Source organism: Pezoporus wallicus, unplaced genomic scaffold, assembly GCF_028554395.1.
Source record: "Pezoporus wallicus isolate ANWC-B61680 ecotype Strahan unplaced genomic scaffold, APGP_CSIRO_Pwel_v1 contig_7036, whole genome shotgun sequence".
Classification (NCBI taxonomy): Eukaryota; Metazoa; Chordata; class Aves; order Psittaciformes; family Psittacidae; genus Pezoporus; species Pezoporus wallicus.
Window position 1 is genome coordinate 76,332 of NW_026635431.1, and position 20,890 is coordinate 97,221.

At 40.6% G+C, this 20,890-nt stretch overlaps 1 protein-coding gene across 1 annotated transcript in view; it reads left to right on the forward strand.

Moving 5' to 3' along the window:
* Positions 1-20,411, forward strand: part of LOC130607165 (chromodomain Y-like protein 2) — a 34,349-nt gene extending 13,938 nt beyond the window's left edge. The window contains exons 3-6 of the mRNA XM_057424062.1: positions 10,491-10,663; positions 15,253-15,463; positions 18,109-18,252; positions 20,233-20,411. Of these exons, the coding sequence (XP_057280045.1) occupies positions 10,491-10,663; positions 15,253-15,463; positions 18,109-18,252; positions 20,233-20,391 (687 nt within the window). The 3' untranslated portion in view covers positions 20,392-20,411. The remainder of the gene's footprint in view (positions 1-10,490; positions 10,664-15,252; positions 15,464-18,108; positions 18,253-20,232) is intronic.
* The last annotated feature ends 479 nt before the right edge of the window (positions 20,412-20,890 follow it).

Here is a 20,890-nt window from a genome sequence, read left to right on the forward strand (position 1 = left end):
GTATGTTCAGCAAGGAGTTGTGTGAAGCAATTTTTCTCATGTTGAAGTTACTGATATTTACTATCCTTGGGAGAAATCTGGTCTCTTTCATTTTATTAATTTAAATAGTGCTCCAGTTGTTGCAAATGGAGAATTTCAGGCTATATGCTGAGACTATAATTCTAAGAATGTGTCTTGATCCCCAATTACTTTTTTTCTGAATCACTTTATGAGCCCTTATTTGTGAAATTTTAACCAATTAGAGGCTCTATTCTCAGCTGAATTCATACAGTTGTACAGTATATTAATGAATCCCCTTGTTCCAAATATTATACACTTAAGGTCAGATTTGGACTTGTAGCTTGTACTGCTCCAGTACATATATGGGTTACTGGAAGGGCTGAGAAGCTTTTCTTTACATACCCTGTGATCCCAGCATAGTGGGCAGCAATACCCAGGTGTACCTTTCCCATGTCAGAACTGAAAGGGTGTCAATAAATGTCCTGGAGAGCAGAGAACATGCTTGAGCCCTGTTGCACACACACCTACACACGGACATCAATGCACAGAATGAAACTAAATAGTTTTTAAACTCCTGGGTTTAAAACTGTATTGTATTTAAAAGAACTAGCTGGGTAATTAACACAGAACACCAAACACCTGCTTTTAATACTATCTCCTTAAAACACATTAGATTTCATCAAATCCATCATTACATACATATATTAATTACCACTAATTAACACCACAGGTAATTTAAATGAAGAGCTCAAGGGCCTGAAAAAGTATGACATCAAGGACTTGGTATGTTCAGGCTGATCAGACATACCTTTACAGTGCTGGTTGTGATATTCCACATCAGCAGTGTTCAAATTCTCTACCCAGTGAATTAATTCAGGCTCTTCAGGTCTGCCTAACCAATCCACTTAATTCCTTGGAAATTTTCAATATGCTGGGAAGCCACCTCTGTAGAAGAATAGATGGTAAGCATGTAATAGTCCTTCTCTTGCATCACTGGCGTAGACTATTTCTAGAACCTTTATTGAAGCTTACTTGAAAACTAAGAAATATCTTTTACAAAACTACATTACTGACCAGGATCTGGATGGCCAGGAATTAATTAAGGTAATGAGTTCTCCACATTGATAATGTCTCTTTAAAATTCATCGAGGCTGAGAGCAATTGAAAGCTCTTGCCCTCTCAAGGCTGTTTCATGGCAATCATGAAATGACTTCATTGGCCTGGATCCAGGCTACTGCCCATGATCCTTCACACCATGAAATCCAGCACCTCCAATACTGGCAATTCTACATCCTTGCTGGCAATTACAGCAAAAACCCAAGGAACTGAAAGGAGGAATATGTTGAATTCCTTGTCCCTGCAGTTTGTCACCCATGGCCATAGGTGAGACAAACTACTAGAGTATTTTAGGGACGTTTACAACATTTTCAATTTTGACATCTCTTATCACAAATGAACAGAAAGTACAAACACAAAACTCCTACAAAGTAAAGAAAGTTTCATTTTGTCAAAAGAAATACTAACTTTAAGCTTAATTAGACATTCAGTATATTATACTTGCCAAGTAGTAAATGATTAATTTACTCAGAGTAGGTCTACTTGGTGTGGTTAAAATAGTGGTGTGGTTATTCTCAGCCATCTATGTTAGGAAAAAAAGACAAGGTGTGCACTGCCCACAATCATTATAAAATTAAACTTATACAAAATCACTCATCCCTAAACAGCCCTGCTTGCCTTTGTGCTTTATCTTAATCTTCAGATGACATGTAATAGTTTTGTTCAACCATGGGCCTCTGCTATTTATGCCAATTTAATAAAAATAACACAGAACTTACAAAAAAAAAAAGAAAATAAAATAAAAGCTTAGAGAAGTCTATCGAAATCTCCATCCCTTGTTTTTGATAACGACACCACACCTGTGGGTTTGTGCAGGTGGTTTTAGCATGAAATGTGCCTATGCTCCTTCCAGCCCATTTTGCGCTGATTGAAGTTGGCTCATTGCCACTCTGGTAATTGAAGTTTTTTCCACAAAAAAGTTGAGGCCACTATAGAAATTCTTCCTTATGTTTTACAAGACCTTATAATACTTAAAAGCCAGTGTCATGAAATAGCACAGCTTGTGTTTATTTCAGTGGCTTAGGCTTGCTAATTTTAAAATTAATTTTCAAAATAGATATGGTGTCGTGGTTCAAACCCAGCCAGACAGCTCGTTCACTCACTCCCCCCACCTTCTTGTCCTCCCCCTACTCCCGGAGGGACAGAGAGGAGAATCGAAAAGAATGCAACTCCCACGGGTTGAGATAAGAACAGTTTAGTAACTAAGGTATAACACAAATCACTACTGCTACCACCAATAATAATAATGATAAAGGAAATAGCAAGGGAAGAGAATACAGCACCTCACCACCAGCTGACTGATAACTCTCCCCCCCAGCCCAACCAAGCCCTGACCGATACCTCCTCCAACCCCATTGTCTCCCAGCCCTTCCGGGTAACTCTCCGTTACATCCTGGTCATGACGTGCTGTGGTATAGAATACCTCTTTGGTCAGTTTGGGTCAGGTGTCCTGTCTCTGCTTCCTCCCGGCTTCCCCTCCTCCCTGGCAGAGCATGGGGCTGACAAAGTCCTTGGCCAGACCAAAACATCATTGTTATCAGCTCTGTTCCCAGGCTGAAAGTCAAAACACAGCACTGCACCAGCTACTAAGAAGGAGAAAAATGACTGCTACTGCTGAACCCAAGATGTATGGAAAGTATTTCATCATTATAAATTCCATTAGGGCATTTTCTCTCATGGGTTTTTTGCTACTTCTGAAGTTCTTTCTCCAATGATGATATTGCTGTTTTAACTCAGCACATTTCAAGGATCCAAATCCTGTTTCAAATTTAAGATTAAATGGATACATCCACTATTTTTACTTTGCACTATTAATAGAGCTAGGAATTTATATACCCCTGAATTAAAATGTTTCCATTGAAGACTGATATAACAGACTCAAATACACTTGATACTCAAATACAAGTAATCAGGTTTGAAATTTCTAGCTGTGAGAATTACAGGGTTTGAAGTTCTACCATGTGCATTTTGGAGCACTGGTTTGCCTTCACTTCTCCTTACTTCTTTTAACTTTAAATAAAAAAAAAAAAATAAAAAGGAGGCAGGTACAAGTTTACTGTCCTCTGTATTTTTCCTCTCGTACAAAGATAGCTTGTGAGTTTTGGCCAATACTTCTGCCTGAAGCCAGTTTTATAGGTTCCTACATCCATCATTCATCCAACAGAAAGGAATCAGAATTCTTTCTTGCACAGAGTCAGCAAGTAACAAAAGCATATTTCTGTAAAAACGTGCAATTGAGGAAGAGGTTCTAAGAACAACTGAATGACTTTAAGATTCTGGTTTACTATAATGCTCTGCAAAGTAATGCTATCACTTTAATGCTCTGACCGCACCACCCAAGTCTTGGAAGGCAACCGCAGGGACTGTGAGAATGAAGACCTTGGGTGCACTGTAAGAGAGGATCTGGCTCGAGACCATCTTAAGAAACTGAAGGTGAACAAGTCCATGGGACCTGATGAAATCCATCTGGGGGTCCTGAAGCAGCTGGCAAATGAATTTGCTAAGCCACTGTCCATCCTATTTGAAAAATCATGGCAGTCAGGTGAAGTTCCCGATGACTGGAAAAAGGGTAATATAACCCCCATTTCCAAGAAGGGGAAAATGGATGACTAAGGGAACTACAGACCAGTCAGTCTCACCTCTGTGCCTGGCAAAATCTTGGAGCAGATTCTCCTGGAAGGCATGCTAAGGCACATGAAAAACAACAAGGTGCTTGATGACAGCCAGCATGGCTTCACTAAGGGGAAATCCTGCCTGACCAATTTGGTGACCTTCTATGATGGGGCTAGGGAACTGATGGACAGGGGTAGAGCAGTCGACGTCATCTACCTGGACGTGTGCAAAGCATTCAACACTGACCCACACGACATCCTATTCTCTAAATTGGAGAGACATCAATTTGATGGATGGACCACTGGGTGGATAAAGAACTGGCTGGATGGCCGCATGCAAAGAGTTATGGTCAACAGCTCAATGACCAGCTGGAGACCAGTAACGAGTGGTGTCCCTCAGGAATCGGTGTTGGGACCGGTATTGTTCAACATCTTTTTTGCTGACATGCACAGTGGGATTGAGTGCGCCTTCAGCAAATTTGCCGATGACACCAAGCTGTATGGTTCGGTTGACACACTGGGGGGAAGGAATGCCATCCAGAGGGACCCTGGCATGTTTTTGAGGTGAGCTGATGCCAACCTTATGAAGTTCAGCCAGGCCAAGTGTAAGGTCCTACACCTGGGTCAGAGCAATCCCAGGCACAGCTACAGGTTGGGCAGAGAAGAGATTCAGAGCAGCCCTGTGGAGAAGGACTTGGGGGTGTTGGTCTATGAGAAAATAAACATGAGCCAGCAGTGTGTGCTTGCAGCCCAGAAAGCCAACCGTATACTGGGCTGCATCAAAGGGAGCATTGCCAGTAGGTCAAAGGACGTGACCCTGCCCCTCTACTCTGCTCTTGTGAGACCTCACATGGAGTATTGTGTGCAGTTCTGGTGTCCTCAACATAAAAAGGACATGGAACTGTTGGAACAAGTCCAGAGGAGGGCCATGAGGATGATCAGGGGACTGGAGCACCTCCTATATGAAGATAGGTTGAGAAAGTTGGGGCTGTTCAGCCTGGAGAAGAGGGGGCTGTTCAGCCTGGAGAAGAGGGGGCTGTTCAGCCTGGAGAAGAGAGGGCTGTTCAGCCTGGAGAAGAGAAAGCTGTGTGGAGACCTCATAGCAGCCTTCCAGTATCTAAAGAGGTCTTATCAGGATCCTGGGGAGGGACTATTCGTTAGGGACTGTAGTGATAGGTCAAGGGGTAATGGGTTAAAAATTAAACGGGGGAAGTTTGGATATAAGGAAGAAGTTCTTTACTGTAAGGGTGGTGAGGCACTGTAATGGTTTGCCCAGGGAAGTTGTGAATGCTCCATTCCCGGTGGTGTTTAAGGCCAGGTTGGACATAGTCTTGGGTGACGTGGTTTAGTGTGAGGTGTCCCTGCCCATGGCAAGGGGGTTGGAACTAGATGATCTTAAGGTCCTTTCCAACCCTAACTATTCTATGAGTCTATAATATTTACGGAATATTTACCTTTAAGAATATCAACAGGGAATCCTTAGAGATTCAGAGAAATATGTTTAAAGCAGTATTCCTGTTTATATAAAAAAGAGACTTGTGCTCAAGAGACTTTGTGGGATCATGGTAATAATTTCCCAGCTCTGTGATTTCCCAGAATGCAAGCAAGAGTGAAAACAAAGGGCACCAAATGCCTTTTAAAATTTCCTACATCCAGTCAAAAAATGCATTAAATAAGCTCTTAGAAGTTTAATGAAGTTTTTAAACATTTTATGCCTATTATGCAATGTAAAGTATCCTGTTAAGGAAAGAACCAGTTTATTTTCTTGACAGGATTAAAAAAATAAGCAATTTTTGAGAAAGTGATAGTTTTATTAAACATTTTTGTTTCAACTAAACAGTAAGTGAAGCGTTAGGCCTGGTCTATATTTATAATTCAGTCAATTATCACAAGCTAAATAAGTGGCCCACTGTTGTGGTTTAAACCCAGTCAGGTAATTCGTTCGCTCACTTCCCCCCCCCTTTCTTGCCCTCCCCCTGCTCTCGGAGGGATGGAGAGGAAAATTGAAAAGAATGCAACTCCCACGGGTTGAGATAAGAACAGTTTAGTAACTAAGGTATAACACAAATCACTACAGCTACCACCAATGATAATAATGATAAAGGAAATAACAAGGGAATACAACACCTCACCACCAGCCGACCGATAACTCGCCCCCCTCAACCCGACCAAGCTCCGACCGATACCTCCTCCAACCCTGCCGTCTCCCAGCCCTTCCGGCTCACTCCCAGTTACATCCTGGGTATGACGTGCTGTGGTATGGAATACCTCTTTGGTCAGTTTGGGTCAGGCGTCCTGTCTCTGCTTCCTCCTGGCTTCCCCTCCTCCCTGGCAGAGCATGAGGCTCACAAAGTCCTTGGCCAAACCAAAACATCCTTGTTATCAGCTCTGTTCCTGAGCTGAAAGTCAAAACACTGCACTGCACCAGCTACCAAGAAGGAGAAAAATGACTGCTACTGCTGAACCCAGGACACCCACTGTAAATACTTCCTCAGAAATTTTAGTCAAATGTTTTCATGTAGAAATACTGTCCCCACAATTGAAAATTAACTAAAAGATTATAAAGAGCTAATTAAAAAAAAAGAAAAAATTGGAATAGGAGAATAATGCTATAGAGTCTTGCAAATTTTAGGTATGTTCCATTAGGAAAAATAAAATTTTATTGGACAAATGCCATAGTTATCCCATAATGAGGGAAGGTTTAAAGACTATGGAAGATAATAAAGGAAGAAGGAATCTGACACATTGCCCTGTGTTCGGCTGTCGCAGTTATTTTTTTCCTTCTTAGTAGCTGGTGCAGTGCTGTGTTTTTAACTTTAGCCTGAGAACAACGCTGATAGCACACCAATGTTTTTAGTTGTTGCTAAGTAATACTTACTCCAATCAAGGACTTTTTCAGTCTCATTCTCTGCCAGTGAGGAGGGGCACAGGAAGATGGGAGGAAGCAGAGACAGGACCCCTGACCCAAACTAGCCAAAGGGGTATTCCATACCACAGCACATCATTCCCATTTTATAAACTGGGGGGAGTTACTTGGAAGGCCCAGATTGCTGCTCGATTCAGGCTGGGTATCGGTTGGCAGGTAGTGAGCCACTGTATTGTGCATCACTTGTGTTTATTGTTTTTTCCTTTCCCCTTTTAGTTTCATATTCTCTCCCCTTATTTCCCTTATCATTATTATTCCCTTCTTATTTCCCTTGTCATCATTATTATCAGTGGTAGCAGTAGTAGTTTTGTATGGTACCTTAGTTACTGGACTGTTCTTATCTCAGTCCATGGGATTTACATTCATTCAATTCTCCTCTCCATCCCCCCGGGGAGGGGGGGGGGGGGGGGGGAGAAGTGGGGGAGTGAGCAAGCAGCTGCATGGTTCTGAGTTACCATCTGGGCTTAAACCATGACACACGTAGTATCTCTATATTTGCAAACTGAATTCACTACAGCATTAAATGGGAATTTGTGCTTAAAACCAGACTGCAGTTCTGACCTAAAATTACATTTACTTTACAGTATTGCAGTTTAATACAGTTCTACAACCCTACAGACAAACCATCTTTTTTGTCTTTATTGTTAGCAGCTTTCCTATAACCATATAAATGTCTGTGGAGAAATACCCATGCCCAGATAATGGGTGAGGAAAGCCATGATGCCAGGGCATTGGGAAACAACAGTGGACATCAAGGTTGGCTAGAATCAGGATGAATGACAAGATGGCTAGGTGGATTTTGGACTACACCAGCAGAGGACTGGGCGTAGAACAAGGGAACAAGGCTTGACTTTGCTGGCACTGGTGTATTCTAATGAGTTTCTGAGCACCTTTTCATTATAAAGTTAATGACAAACTTACAGTTGTAAAAGAAATAATAATTTTTGGAGCCTGAAAACACCAACACATTACGGTTTCCTGTTTTTTTATATTGTTTTCTTTTGCTATAAACTAGTGGAGCAGTGGAACTAAATTTCCACTCCTGCTCAAACATACTATCCAAAATACTGTTGAAGCCTACCCATTTTTCACCGTATCTGAGAAATCAGTTCCTCATAATGGGCTTTTAATATCACCCTCTCCAAAACACTGAGCAGTGATAGCAGAATATTGGGTTTTCCTTCAAGTAGTGTCAGCTGTGCTCAAAAGTTTGGTATACTTTCAGATGGCTTTAGCCATTCAAATCAATAAGGGGCAGGATAAAAAAGAGACAGCTTTGGAATGATAACAATATGTTTGAAGGATAGCAGCAGTAAAATCAAGGAGATGGTTGTCCTGGGTTCAGCAGTAGCAGTCATGTTTTTCCTTTGTGTTAACTGGTGCAGTGCTGTGTTTTGACTTCTAGTTTGAGAACAGTGTTGGTGAAGCCGATGTTTTAGGTTGCTGCTAAGTGATGTTTACCCTGACCAAGGACTTTGTGAGGCTCATGCTCTGCCAGGGAGGAGGGGAAGCCGTGAGGAAGCAGAGACGGGGCACCTGACCCAGGCTAGCCGGGGAGGTATTCCCTACCACAGCACGTCATGCCCGGGGTGGGGGGTAACTGGGAGTTACCCGGAAGGACAGGGGCTTCCGGGTGGAACTCGCTTTCTTGGCCGGTGGTATCGTATTCTCTTCCCTTGTTATTTTCCCTTATCATTGTTTTAGCTGATAGTAGCGGTGGTGATTTGTTGCTGGACTGTTCTTGTCTCAACCCGTAGGAGTTGCACTCTCTCAATCCTCCTCCCCGTTCCTCCGGGAGCGGGGAAGGGGAGAGCCCCGGTGCGGGGGGGGGGGGGGGGGGGGGGGGGGGGGGGGAAGACGGACACGGACCTCGATTGTTGTCAGCTCGGCACCACTCACTGGGAGTGAGTGAACAAGTTACCTGACTGGGTTTAAACCACGACAATGGTACATGCACAAATATCACTGGAGGAAGGGGAATGATAAAGAAACTTGCTGAATGACAAACAACACTCTTGTATATAAAATGTTTGACTGGCATTCCCTGATATTATTTATACATCCTCCCTAAGAAAGAGCAGATTTTGAGAACATTTAAACTAAACTAAGAAGACAATCTTGCATTCACATGGAGCTAGGACTATCAAAATACTTGTTGCTTTGTATTCTAACATCTGCCACCTTCTAAAGTTTGGTTTTTAACTTTGAACAAAGGTTTTAGGGTTTTTTCCTCTGTTTCCCCTTTACAAAATGTGCAGTTTTGCGATGCTTTTACCAGGTGAAGGCTGATACAGCCTCTGAGAATCTGGGAATACACAGTACTTATAAAACTGCTGATGACATTTTCATACCTGCGCAAGAATTTCAAATACACTTCCAAATTCTGCTGCTTTTAATCACTTCTACCCACTGTCACATACTTGGTATTACAGGCATTGTGAAGTTTAATTATAAAAGCGAAGCATTGGAAAGTTCACTGCTTTCTCCTGTCCTGGTTTCAGCAGCCAGTAGAAATCATTTTTATGCAAACACGTATGGAAAGCAGGCAGGTAGCATTACACTGCAGGGTTTGAACATACTGGTTCGAGCATGGTCTCACAAGCCACAGGATTCCTAATAAAAGGCTACCTAGAACTGTATAAGCAGAACTTCTGTGTTTAGGGACATTTCTTAAATAAGGCACTTCAATGATCTAAAGAATTTTTGGAAACAGGAAATAGTGAAAAAAAATACTCACAAGCTCAAAATCTTGGGTTTCTCTCACATGGTAACCATATCTAAGTCCCCAACCACATTCTGTTATCTTTTACCTAAATTTACACTAACAGCAAATCTTGCAGTACAAAGGAGAAAAAATTGACTCAACAGGACCCTGTCTATAGGAAATACTTTGACACATGAGTATGTTTAAGCACAGGAAGTGTCACATTTGATGAACTCATGGCCCTTGAATGAGGAGCAAATCACTAAAGGGAAGAGTGGAAGCCGAAATGGCTCAAATCAATGACAACTGACTAGCCATGCTGAATGGTGACCAAACAAGAAGTTACCATCAGAAGTTCATGAAATAGTATTTCCTTCTAAAAATCATTAGGAAAACAATTCTCTGCTTCCATGAAAGGGCATTTTCTTACAACACCAGCAGCTCAGTTCTATAAAGATTTTGATTAGGTTTGATTTATGGTGCAATTAATAGCTTTGATCAGAGTCAAAATGTCTCTCAAGTGGCTTTATTTTTGCTTTAACTTTTGCAGGCTTTAAAAATATCATTGAACACAGAAAAATGCATAATATATTTTTCATGCTGATGTCCTCGTGTCCTGCTTTGCTCTGGTTGAAGTCATATAAACCAAAATAGTTGAGGAACTGAAAACTGGTGTTTATAGATTTTACTTACAGCCTGTTGAGGCCAATAGGCTATTGTTGTGATAGCCATGTTACTGAGGATACAGTGATGCACACTGAATACACCTGATGAAAATAAAAAAGTGATATTTGAAATTATCAAATTGCAACCAGATAGCATAACCTGGCTAGAATTTCCCATAGAAAAAGCAAAGAACAGCCAAGTCCTAAAAGCTCTTTGAATTAATAAGCATCAACAAAGAACTTCCAAATATAAAATATTTTGTAAACTCTCAGTGTTATCATTCTAAGTCTATTAAAATTAGATAAATATATACAATTGATGATCTTTTGAGGTCCCTTCCAACCCTTGGGATTCTGTGTGTGTGCGTGTGATGTAAGTATTAATAGTGCCCAAAAGTTTTGTAAAACTAGGGAAATGATATTGCAATTGCATGCATGTTGAATTGTTTACTTTTCTTTATCCACAGATCATGAAGGAAGTTCGGAGAGCGTTGTGCAATGCATCAGCTGATGACAGTAAACTCTTATTTCTCAGCGCAGTGGGAAGTGTGTTCTGTAGTGGCCTAGATTACTCATATTTAATTGGCAGGTTGTCCAATGACAGAAGAAAGGAAAGCACTAGGATTGCAGAAGCTATAAGGTGACCCAAGCTTACCTATGATCTCTAAATTATGAACTGCAATGTGTGATTATAAAGATATTTATCAGGTCCAAAACATGTTGTATATTTAAGTTTGGTTGCATTCTAATTATAGTCCTACAAATTTGCTTAGAAATAAGAAACTTGGACCTTTCCTTTTTAGAAAACAATGCACATTCATTCCAGTGGTGATATCCACAGGGATTTCTTTTATTCAGTTTCTCTGTATTTAATATTTGAAATCATTCCTTCAAATTCAAATCCAACTTTGTTGTTTATCCAAATTAGTTATTGCTTCACATACTAAACTGGTTCCTGAAAGGCAAATACTTTGTTTTGATGTTCATCATTGTAATGAATTTCAGTACAAGCAAGAATCCATGGCTTACTCATGTTCTGTTGAAACAGCAGTCTGCCACTGTATTTCAGAACCTTAATTAGAAGGGTCTCCACTCTTTTTCTTAAACTTAAATAACTTAATATATATGTAAATGTAGTTTTATTTTCATAACTAAAATGTGACTTTGCTTTTATATATATGTGTGTGTATATATATATATATGTATCACATTACCTTAATAGAAATGCGGGGTTTATGACATGCAGGCTACAAATCAATCTGCACAATATATCACCAAATATTTCCATTATCCACAAGGCATTCTTTATACATATTTGGCAGATCTTCCAGTATAAATCAACATCACTCCACTAAAGCCAATGGTATTTCACCAGTCTGCACCAGGAGAGGGTTTGGTCCATATTTTTTCCCCCACTTCCTACAAATAAATATTACTCTTCTGAGAGCAACAATTTTATGCAACTATTCGATGAAGGAATATTAAAGAATTTGTTTTACAACAGATTTATCTTTTGCATATGTTACTATAACATGAGGTTTAGTTATTACATGACATGTATTAACCACAAATTATCTTGGTTAAAACTACTGCAGATCAGTTTGGATTCAGTTTAATGCTTTTGAAATTCTCAAAGTAGTAATTATTTTGACAGAATTTAAAATGTACTTCTTAAATATAACAAATGTTGACATGTTTTTAAAACCCTAGCTATGCTTTAATATCATCTTAGTGAGAGTTGAAAAAATAAAATCCCCTTGAAGGGCATATCCTAATTATTATTTTTTTTTTTTGTGAGGATTTTTTAATAATGTGAAACCAAAATAAGTGAGGAAAGAAAATCACTATTCTTGTTTGAAAACACAGACATACTTGCACTGCATTAGAAGACACAAATTTATTATTCATAGGTATTGTTATATATGTATAAATTTATCCACATACATTTAACATACAGGTATACTTATCATTTCAATTTATAAGTGAGTATAAACCAGACTATGATACTCAGTTTTTCTGTCCTTGGACTCACAGAACACTCTTGAAATACTGGTACAATGTACTGCTCCTTGTCAAGAACATTGGCTTCAGGACCACTGAAAATAGATATTTATTGTTCTTCTGGAAGCTACATTTTCCATTTAGCACTCTCTGTGCAAGGACTTAACTAAGGACTCAACTCATGGAAAATATACTGTAATAAGAGTAGAAAAAAAATGTAAGCTTTGCTTTTTCAGTGGTTAGGATGTCCTCAAACACATTAACAGATCTCTGCCTCCACTGCTGTACATCAAGTTAGACTTACATCAAAATGACATTAAAATCTTGATTACTGTATGTTTCTGAAGTATGGAGCTCATATAGTGATCACAATTCAAAAATGAAGTTTAAATACCCATCAAGTTTCATCTTATATGAATGTTTTATTCACTTGGCCCGTGTCCTCATCCACTGCCTTTGGAGCTTGTGTGTGGCCCTGTAGCTCCTCTCCAGGTACTGAACATAGATCCATCAGCCTGAGCTGCCACCAGCTAGACATGTGTCTGGCATTACACTCTGGGAGCAGGGAAGAGGCGGGCAGACAGACTACAGTTCAACTGTATGTATGTGGCCTACAGAGCCCAGCAGGAGAAAGCCCCACTGGAAGGCATTCCCAGCATCAGTCTCACATCATCAGTCAGACATCGTTATGCATAAAATTCTGGGTGTGCTCAAAAGAAAACAAAGGAGGACTTCACTCGCTCAAGTTCTTTATAGCCTTTGACATACTTATGAGCCCTGGCCTGCAACATCCCAAAGTGTATTTGATGGTCAACTTCCCAGATATCCTCTAGCAAAACCAAAAGCCTTCTGCATGTGACACTTTTTCCTGTCTTTGAGCTTCTGGCTCTACTGTGGAACTACAGTTACAATTTTAACTCCTCTTCAAAGACTGCCTTGAATTGAACCAAGGGTCTTCTAGCCCAGAAACTACAGGTGTGAACATACAGTTCAGAGATGCAGAAACATACCTGATTCTGCGTACAAAGACTGAAACAGGTAATGTACCAAACAGGGAGCACAGATAAGTGGAGTGCTGGACACTGCAGCTTCTGTAAACCAAATGCAGGCATTTCTTCCCTTTGTAAGTTCCCAATATCATAGCCTTCCACTCCATCCTACAGGTGGCATGTTCCACACCCCTCCATGTTACCATCCTCTGCATTCCCATCCTTCCCTCATGACAGAGGCTCATTGTATCTACTCAATGTTCTGTTCCACTCTCTCCCCATCTCTAGATCCTCCCTTCCTTGCTCACTCATATGAAGATTTCGCATTTCCTTCAACCCTTCCCCTCCACTAATGTGTTCTGCTTTGTTCTTCCTCCCCATCATCTTCTTCCTCTGCACATTCCTAATTGCTTTTCCATATTCAATTCCAGTCCCATATATGAACATATCCTTCCTGCTTTCCTCCACAACACTGTTTTAATCTGCCTCCACATGGTCCTCAGATCTGCTGCTAACATTTATACATAGTTTATTCTTTTTACCTGTTATTCATCACATCCTTGTTCCCATCTGTAGTCCTACTTGGAAAGCTCACTTACTAAGGCTCTCAAAATTCTGGAATTAATAAGGTGCAGCGATCCACAGTCATTACTCAGCCATAAACAACCAAAGAAATAACGAGATAAAGAAATAGCATTGCTCCTGCAAGCAAAAATGAACCACAGCTCTCCATAACCCTGCTTCTAGAAAGAAACGGTCTTGAACAGAAAATATGTTCTTATTTTGCTCTCTTTGTCTTGCCACTTGAGCTGTTCTACTTCTCACAGTGTGAAGAAAGCTGTATCAAATCCCATGAGGATCTATTTTCCCCCCAGTTTATATACTGGGCATGATGTGCTGTGGTATAGAATACCCCTTTGGCTAGTTTGGGTCAGGTGTCCTGTCTCTTCTTCTTCCCAGCTTCCTGTGCCCCTCCTCACAGGCAGACCATGAGACTGAAATGTCCTTGATTAGAGTAAGCATTACTTAGCAACAACTAAAAACATCAGTGTGTTATTAGCATTGTTCTCAAGCTAAAGTCAAAACCACAGCACTGTACCAGCTACTAAGAAGGAGAAAAATAATTATTACAGTTGAACCCAGGACACCATCAAAGGGCACATTAGACAAAATGTTCTTTCCTCAAATCTGTCAGCAAAGATGCACTCTGGATCTAATAAATACCCAGTGTAGGAAGAGATTCTCCTCTTTTGTTTTGAATTTGATTTATACATGTCTCTTTTCTAAAGTTATTGAGCATCTTGTTTCCCTCCATATACTTGCTGTGCACTGAGCTGCTGGAGCCTATAATTTGCCTACAATTACACTCATGCTTTTTCCTAACTGTGGTATAGGCTGTTACATTCAACGGATGTCTTTCCACCACTGCTGGTAGGTAGCTTATTTTAAATATCTCCTCATTGCACATAATTTAACATGTTCTAGTTCATTCATCCGGATGAATCCAATCACATTTACTTCCCCATTATTTTCCATCTCTTCACATTTACTGTTGTGCAGTCAAGGGCATCTACTTTGTTATGTCTTTGCTGAAGACATTTACAGTGAAGACCCAACAGATCACTCTTTCCCTGTTCAGACATTTCTCTCTCTGACTTCCCTTTGTGGGGCTTGTTCTTTCTGCTGGTGTGCCAGAAACATTTACTATATCTCTTAATCCATGGATGGGACTTGCAATAACCTCTGACATAGGGTCTTAAGAGAACTTAGAAAAAAATGAATATTCATCAATCCACCTATGAGGTTTCTGTCTTTCACATTATATTATGTTCATCAAGTTAGCAAAACCAGATCGTCAGATTCCATACTAGCCATTGTGGAACAAACCAAGAAGCACTATGTGTGCAAACTCATGAATTACTATTCCAGAAGTAAAACTAAACTAAACCTGAGCAAACCATACTGCAAAAAGTCAGTGCATTCCACTTAATCAATTCACATACAACATATACAGAACTATTTAATACCCCAGATACTCAAAAGATTAAATAACTAAATATAAGCAAACTTTTCGATGCACAAACTAGAAAGTATCTTGCAATTCTGACCTCATAAAATCAGGCCATGGGATTTATTGTTTTCATCTGTGGTTCTAATTTGTTTTCAGATTAAGTATGTTAAGCTTGGGTGTTTATCTGAGTGTTACTTCTGTATTCAAGATCTTTATCTTTTATTTTAGGGATTTTGTAAAAGCTTTTATTCAGTTTAAGAAGCCCATTGTGGTTGCTATCAACGGCCCTGCTCTTGGGTTAGGAGCTTCTATTTTGCCACTATGTGATATCGTTTGGGCAAGTGAGAAGGCATGGTTTCAGACACCATATGCAACAATCCGACTCACTCCAGATGGCTGCTCATCATACACATTCCCACAAATTCTGGGGGTTGCACTGGTAAGGTTTTCCACCTCAGTTTGCTGAAGAACCTTTCTTAAATCCATGATCTTCTTTATCTCTTTAAAAAGTAAACCAGAAAACAACTGTTTTTCTTAATTGTCATGAATAGAAATGAAATCTCTAGAAAGTTCATCTAATCCCTACAATTTCTTATCAAAAAATTACCTCAGAATGCAGTATATTACACATGCTGAACACAAGAAGGATTGAACACAAGTTGGAAAAGCAAAGATTGTCAAGCTCATGGTAGAAAAGGGAAGAAATGCATTAGCAGAGTAGTGCTACAGAGTCCTTGCCTGTACCATGGTAGGATTGTACAGTAACAGACCAAGATACTGTCCTCTGCTCTCTAAAGACGATCCATAGTAATGTCAGGAAGGTGGTGTAGTTTTTACGAGTATAACAAAGCAGAATTTGTCCCACAGAGTATTTTACACAAAGGTCCACTGACAGCAAAGACAGTCTTGTAAAATCAGCAATGCAGATTCATAGAATCATAGAACAGTTAGGGTCAGAAAGGACCTTAAAAGCATCTAATTCCAACCCCCCTGCCATGGGCAGGGACACATCGCACTAAAGCATGTCACCCAAGACTTTGTCCAACCTGGCCTTGAACAACGCCAGGGATGGAGCATTCACAACTTCCTTGGGCAACCCATTCAACTGCCTCACTACCCTCACAGTAAAGAACTGCTTCCTTATATCTAACCTAAACTTCCCCTGTTTAAGTTTTAACCCATTACCCCTTGTCCTATCACTACAGTCCCTAATGAAGAGTCCCTCCTCAGCATCCTGATAGGCCCCCTTCAGATACTGGAAGGCTGCTATGAGGTCTCCACGCAGCCTTCTCTTCTCCAGGCTGAGCAGCCCCAACTTTCTCAGCCTATCTTCATAGGGGAGGCTGCTCCAGCCCCCTGATCATCCTCGTGGCCCTCCTCTGGACTTGTTCCAACAGTTCCATGTCCTTTTTATGTTGAGGACACCAGAACTGAAAACAATACTCCAGGTTCGGTCTCACAAGAGCAGAGGGGCAGCATCACCTCCTTTGACCTGCTGGCAACTCTCCTTTTGATGCAGCCCAGAATGGTTGGCTTTCTGGGCTGTGAGTACACACTCACATGTACAGTTTCTCATCAAAAAACACCCCCAAGTCCTTCTCCGCAGAGCTTCTCTGAATCTCTGCCCAACCTGTAGCTGTGCCTGGGATTGCTCAGACCCAGGTGTAGGACCTTGCACTTGGCATGGCTAAACTTCATGAGATTGGCATCAGCCCACCTCACAAGTGTGTCAAGGTCCCTCTGGATGACATTTCTTCCCTCCAGGGTATCAACCAAACCACACAGCTTGGTGTCAACAGCAAAGTTGTTGAGGGCGCACTCAATCCCACTGTTCATGTAACCGACAAAGATGTTGAGCAAGACCAGTCCCAACACCGATCCCTGAGAGACACCACTCGTTACTGGTCTCCAGCTGGACATTGACCCATTGACCACAACTACTTGCATGTGGCCGTCCAGCCAGTTCTTTATTTACTGAGTGGTCCACCTATCAAATTGATGTCTCTCCAATTTAGAGACAAGGATGTTATGCGGAACAGTGTCAGACAATTTGCACAAGTCCGGGTAGATGACGTCAACTGTTGGTCAGTTCCTTAGCCCCATTGTAGAAGGCAGATAGGTCAGACAGTATTTCCCCTTTGTGAGGCCATATTGGCTGTTGCCAACTACCTCATTGTTTTTCATGTGCCTTAGCATGCCTTCCAGGAGAATCTGCTCCAAGATTTTGCCAGGCACAGAGGTGAGACTGACTGGTCTGTAGTTCCCTGGGTCGTCCATTTTCCCCTTATTGAAAGTGGGGGTTATATTTCCCTTTATTCGGTTGTCGGGAACATCACCTGACTGACATGATTTTTCAAATATGACACACAGTGGCTTAACAACTTCATTCGCCAGGTCCTTCAGGACCCGCAGATGGATTTCATCACATCCCATGGACTTCGCGTTAACGTTCTTAAGGTGGTCTCAGACCTGATCCTCTCCTACAGTGGCCCAAGGTCTTCATTCTCACAGTCCCTGCGGTTGCCTTCTGAGATTTGTGTGGTGTGGTCAGAGCATTTGCCAGTGAAGACTGAGGCAAAGAAGTCATTGAGAACCTCAGCCTTCTCCAAATCCAGGGTAGCCAGTTCTCCTGATAGCTTTCCAGAGAGGGCCCATTTTGTCCTTTTTCTTTTCTGCATACCTATAGAAGCCCCTCCTGTTATTTGTTATACCTTGCCAGATTTAATTATATCTGGGCCTTATCTTTCCTGACATGTTCTCTAGCTTCCCAGACAATATCCCTGTATTCTTCCCAGGCCGCTTGCCCTTGCTTCCACCTCTATAAGTCTCTTTTTTTCCCTCGAATTTTCCTCAGCAGCAGTTTCCTCCTGCATGCCAGCACATTTCTCTTAAATGCAACCCATGCTGTGCTCCGGCCACCTGTACAATCCTTAAATAGGTACTGAAACTCCTTTTAAAGTATTTTGCACTATGGAAAGATACAGGAGCCTATTTTAAATTTAATCCTGAAAGTTGCAGGCAAGTATGGAAAAAACTTTAAGAGAATGATGACACACAATCGCAAGTAATCTTTTGATTTTATAGGCCAATGAAATGTTGTTCTGTGGGAGAAAGCTGACAGCGCAGGAAGCCTGCAGCAGAGGATTAGTGTCGCAAGTATTTTGGCCAACAACATTTAGTCAAGAAGTGATGCTACGAGTGAAAGAAATGGCATCCTGCAGTGCAGTGGTAAGAAACCAAACTCCTTTGTGATTACACTACATTTCACAGAGGTAAGGCATGCTCCAAAGGCTCATCACATGGTGAGTCTTCAGTTTCCACAACCATACCTGTGAAAGAAGGCTAATATCAGACAATCTGGATAGGGATCAGTGAACTTGTGGAGTTTCACAGTTTTCACAGTCAGGGAGGGTTATTTCCTTTCCCCATTTTCACATTTATTCAATATGAGTGGAACCTCCTTGCCCCAGATTTTGAAAGGGGATTTTAGTATAGGATTTCTTCATGAAGGTGTAAGAGACTGAAACTATACAGCTGGACTGGGAAATCTCTGTAGGGACAGTAAGAAAATGTATTTGCCTTTCACATTGTCCTGATCTACTACATTTCAATTGAATCTGCCTTCTTTTCTGCACTTGCATAGTTCCTGATTCTGCAAAATGTTCAGAAGACACCAGAAGGGTAGGATAGTGCCAGCTAAGCTCTGCTGTTAAGGAGGTGAGATCCAGACACAGAGGGATTTGAACACTGTCTGGTCACAGTGTATTATAACTTTCCTTTTGTTACATATAAGTTGAAAGAAAATCCTTTCCTATTTCTGCTTCCTAAGGTTTTTTCCCTTCAGGCAAATATACTCCTGGTCTGGGCACATCCTTGTTTAAAAAAAACACAAAATGCAGTGAAGAAAGTGATACTGGCTTCAATAAAACTAGCTATTGCCTTTTCTTGCTATACTACTTATGCCTGAAACTCTTAGCATCCCTTCATTTCATTTAAGAGATCTGTTGTAAAAGAGAAGGAAGAGACATAGGAGATTTTTAGTTAAATGAAGTGTAGATCAAATCTTCTGAAAAGACATTCAGAATGAAACTCTGGAAATGTAGCATAAGCTTATTTGATCATGCTGATATAATGTGTTTTATATGAGTTAGAAAAACTTCTGGGCCTCACTGATAACTATTCCTTCCTTCACTGTTCCTGGCTGTCAATGGAATTTTCTCTTGAGATCTGTTAGAAAGACTGATGCTGACTTGTGGACAAAGATGAGAGTTAAAAGTGTCAGATACAAGGTTTACTCTCTGAGGTCCTAAATGCAAATCAGGATCAAGTCACAAAAGCAATGAATATGATGAGCTCATCCGAGTGCATAAACAGACCAAAAAGAATACACAGGCCCCGGAATTTGCAATTAACACTATCTACTTGAGTTAAAGAGAAATATTACTTTGGAATAGCAGTGTTATAACCTAAACCAGGTAAGAACTGGGCTTAGCATGTAGGTGTTGACAAAGCTGAGTGGAGAGTGTGCATCTCCCTTACCATAAATATTAGTTTACATTAAATCTTCTACCCTCAAAAAAACCAGCAATATATGAATTATTAATGGTTTTGTTTGACTAGTTGGGTTCCTTGTGAGGTACATACATGTTACGTATTCAAAAAAGAATTTTAAAGGCTGCAATCTGTGCTTAAAAATGGATCTAGGAAATAAAAGGTATTTGCAGTAAAGGCCCTTTCCTATTCATCTCTGTTTTGATAAGGAAATGATTCATGAGGGAAAATTGTTAAAGATGATGGACATCCACACTGGGGTTTCCAACCTCTGTAACCTTAAAGACTACCTTCCAGAAAGCAGGTGGCCAGTATATTGTGCCTCACACATTTTCATTTCAAGGGGTAACATTTTCAGCAGGAGGGAGTTCAGCTCCATGTACTGTTTCATGGCTTCAATAAATTAAGATACTTCAGGATCCTTCATTCCTTTTAAAAATTTTGGCACTACCACATAAACTTAGAAGTCCTTAATTCTTAAAGAAGCTGAATATCAGCAAGTGGAATTATAGTTGTAAATCAAATCTAGTTTCTGTGCCCAAAGGAGTTATTTAAATTGTAAAACAGAGTCAGTAGTGTAAAAATTCTGTTCATGCCATTATCCGTAATAATTTTTTCAGATGCAAAATGCGATACTGAGTGTTATTTTGACTTTAGGTATTGGAAGAGTCCAAATGTCTCATGCGGAGCTTCCTGAAATCTGGACTTGAAGATGTGAATGAGAAAGAGTGTCAGATGTTAAAACAGCTGTGGAGTTCTTCAAAAGGACTAGATTCGTTATTCAGCTACTTGCAAGACAGAATATATGAAGTCTGATGTCTTGGCCTAAATTAAAGAGAAAACGTTCCATTCGTGAACGGAGTCAAACATTGCCTGTGTTTGAAAAGCAGAGGCAATTCATCAATGAGGAATTTGTGACAGTGTATCCTAATACATATGGTTGTGTCCTTATTGTGTCACATTTCCTTGTGAGCTATACAGCTGCTTGTATCTGGTCTGATTTTGTGTAACCGAGATGTAGGCAGGCTTGTTCAGTGCACATAATCTCTAGAGAGGGCTTCATCTTTCATATTGCTCATCCTGATAAAAGCATACATTCCATGTGCTGAGAAACACCATTGAGGCCCAATAAGGCACCCCACCTGAAGGGGACCTACGAGGATGCTGGGGAGGGACTCTTCATTAGAGACTGTAGAGATAGGGCAAGGGGCAATGGGTTCAAACTAAAACAAGGGAAGTTCAGGTTCTATATAAGGAAGAAGTTCTTTACTGTGAGTGTAGTGAGGCAGTTGAATGGGTTGCCCAAAGTGGTAAA